The 1,242-nt window shown below is 17.3% G+C and overlaps 1 protein-coding gene across 1 annotated transcript; it reads left to right on the forward strand.

Moving 5' to 3' along the window:
* Positions 1-514: 514 nt before the first annotated feature.
* Positions 515-1,009, forward strand: PRSY57_1106700 (D-tyrosyl-tRNA(Tyr) deacylase; the record flags this gene model as incomplete). Its single annotated transcript, XM_020114924.1, has 1 exon — positions 515-1,009. One exon carries the CDS (start codon positions 515-517, stop codon positions 1,007-1,009), a length of 495 nt encoding a protein of 164 aa, XP_019970293.1.
* Between the last annotated feature and the right edge of the window lie 233 nt (positions 1,010-1,242).

A 1,242-nucleotide genomic window follows, 5' to 3' on the forward strand; every position in this document is an offset into this window, starting at 1 on the left:
ATATATATATATATATGCAAATATAAAGAAAATAATTCTTTCTTTATTATTTTTATCTAATATGATAATTTTGGATTCTTTCTTTAATATGTTTTAATTAGTTATCATAAATGTATATATATATATATATATATATATGTATATATTTATTTATTTATTTATATGTATGCATTTACAACAACCCTTTTAATAAAATAAGATTTAATGTATATATATTTAATATAAAGTTAATGCAAAATAAATATCTTTGTTGTATAAAAAAAAAAAATATATATATTATAAAGGATATTTTTTAGATGTAGCAACATAAATATAATATAATATAATATAATATAATATAATATAATATAATATATATATATATATTTATTTATTTATTTATTTATCATATATAGAATTATCTATACGTTGTATCTCATATTTGTGGTTACACATATTTATAATAAACAATATAAAAAAAAAAGACAACGAACTTAAGGTCCCAAAAAAAGAAACAAATAAAACATCTGATACAATGCGTGTTGTTATACAGAGGGTTAAAAGAGCTATATTAAGTGTAAGAAAAGAAAATATTGGAGAAAATGAAAAAGAATTAGAAATTATTAGCGAAATAAAGAATGGGTTAATATGTTTTTTAGGTATTCATAAAAATGATACATGGGAAGATGCTTTATATATAATTAGAAAATGCTTAAACTTGCGTTTATGGAATAATGATAACAAAACATGGGATAAAAATGTTAAAGATTTAAATTATGAGCTTTTAATTGTTTCACAATTTACTTTATTTGGTAATACAAAAAAAGGAAATAAACCAGATTTTCATTTAGCAAAGGAACCAAATGAAGCTTTAATTTTTTATAATAAAATAATAGACGAATTTAAAAAGCAGTATAATGACGATAAAATCAAAATAGGGAAATTTGGAAACTATATGAATATCGATGTAACAAATGATGGTCCTGTAACTATATATATTGATACCCATGATATAAATCTAAATAAATAAAATGAACAAGTGCATAATTATATGTTTGTACATTCATATCTCTTTAATTCATCAAACAATTATATTTAATCATAAAATGATAAATAAAAAATAAAATAATTAAATGAAATGAAATAAAATAAAATAAAATGAAATAAAGCATTTATGTTTAAATATCAAACTAATAAACCGACATAAATAAATAAATAAATAAATATATATATATATATATATATATATATATATATATATAT

This window comes from Plasmodium reichenowi, chromosome 11 (assembly GCF_001601855.1).
Source record: "Plasmodium reichenowi strain SY57 chromosome 11, whole genome shotgun sequence".
Classification (NCBI taxonomy): domain Eukaryota; phylum Apicomplexa; class Aconoidasida; order Haemosporida; family Plasmodiidae; genus Plasmodium; species Plasmodium reichenowi.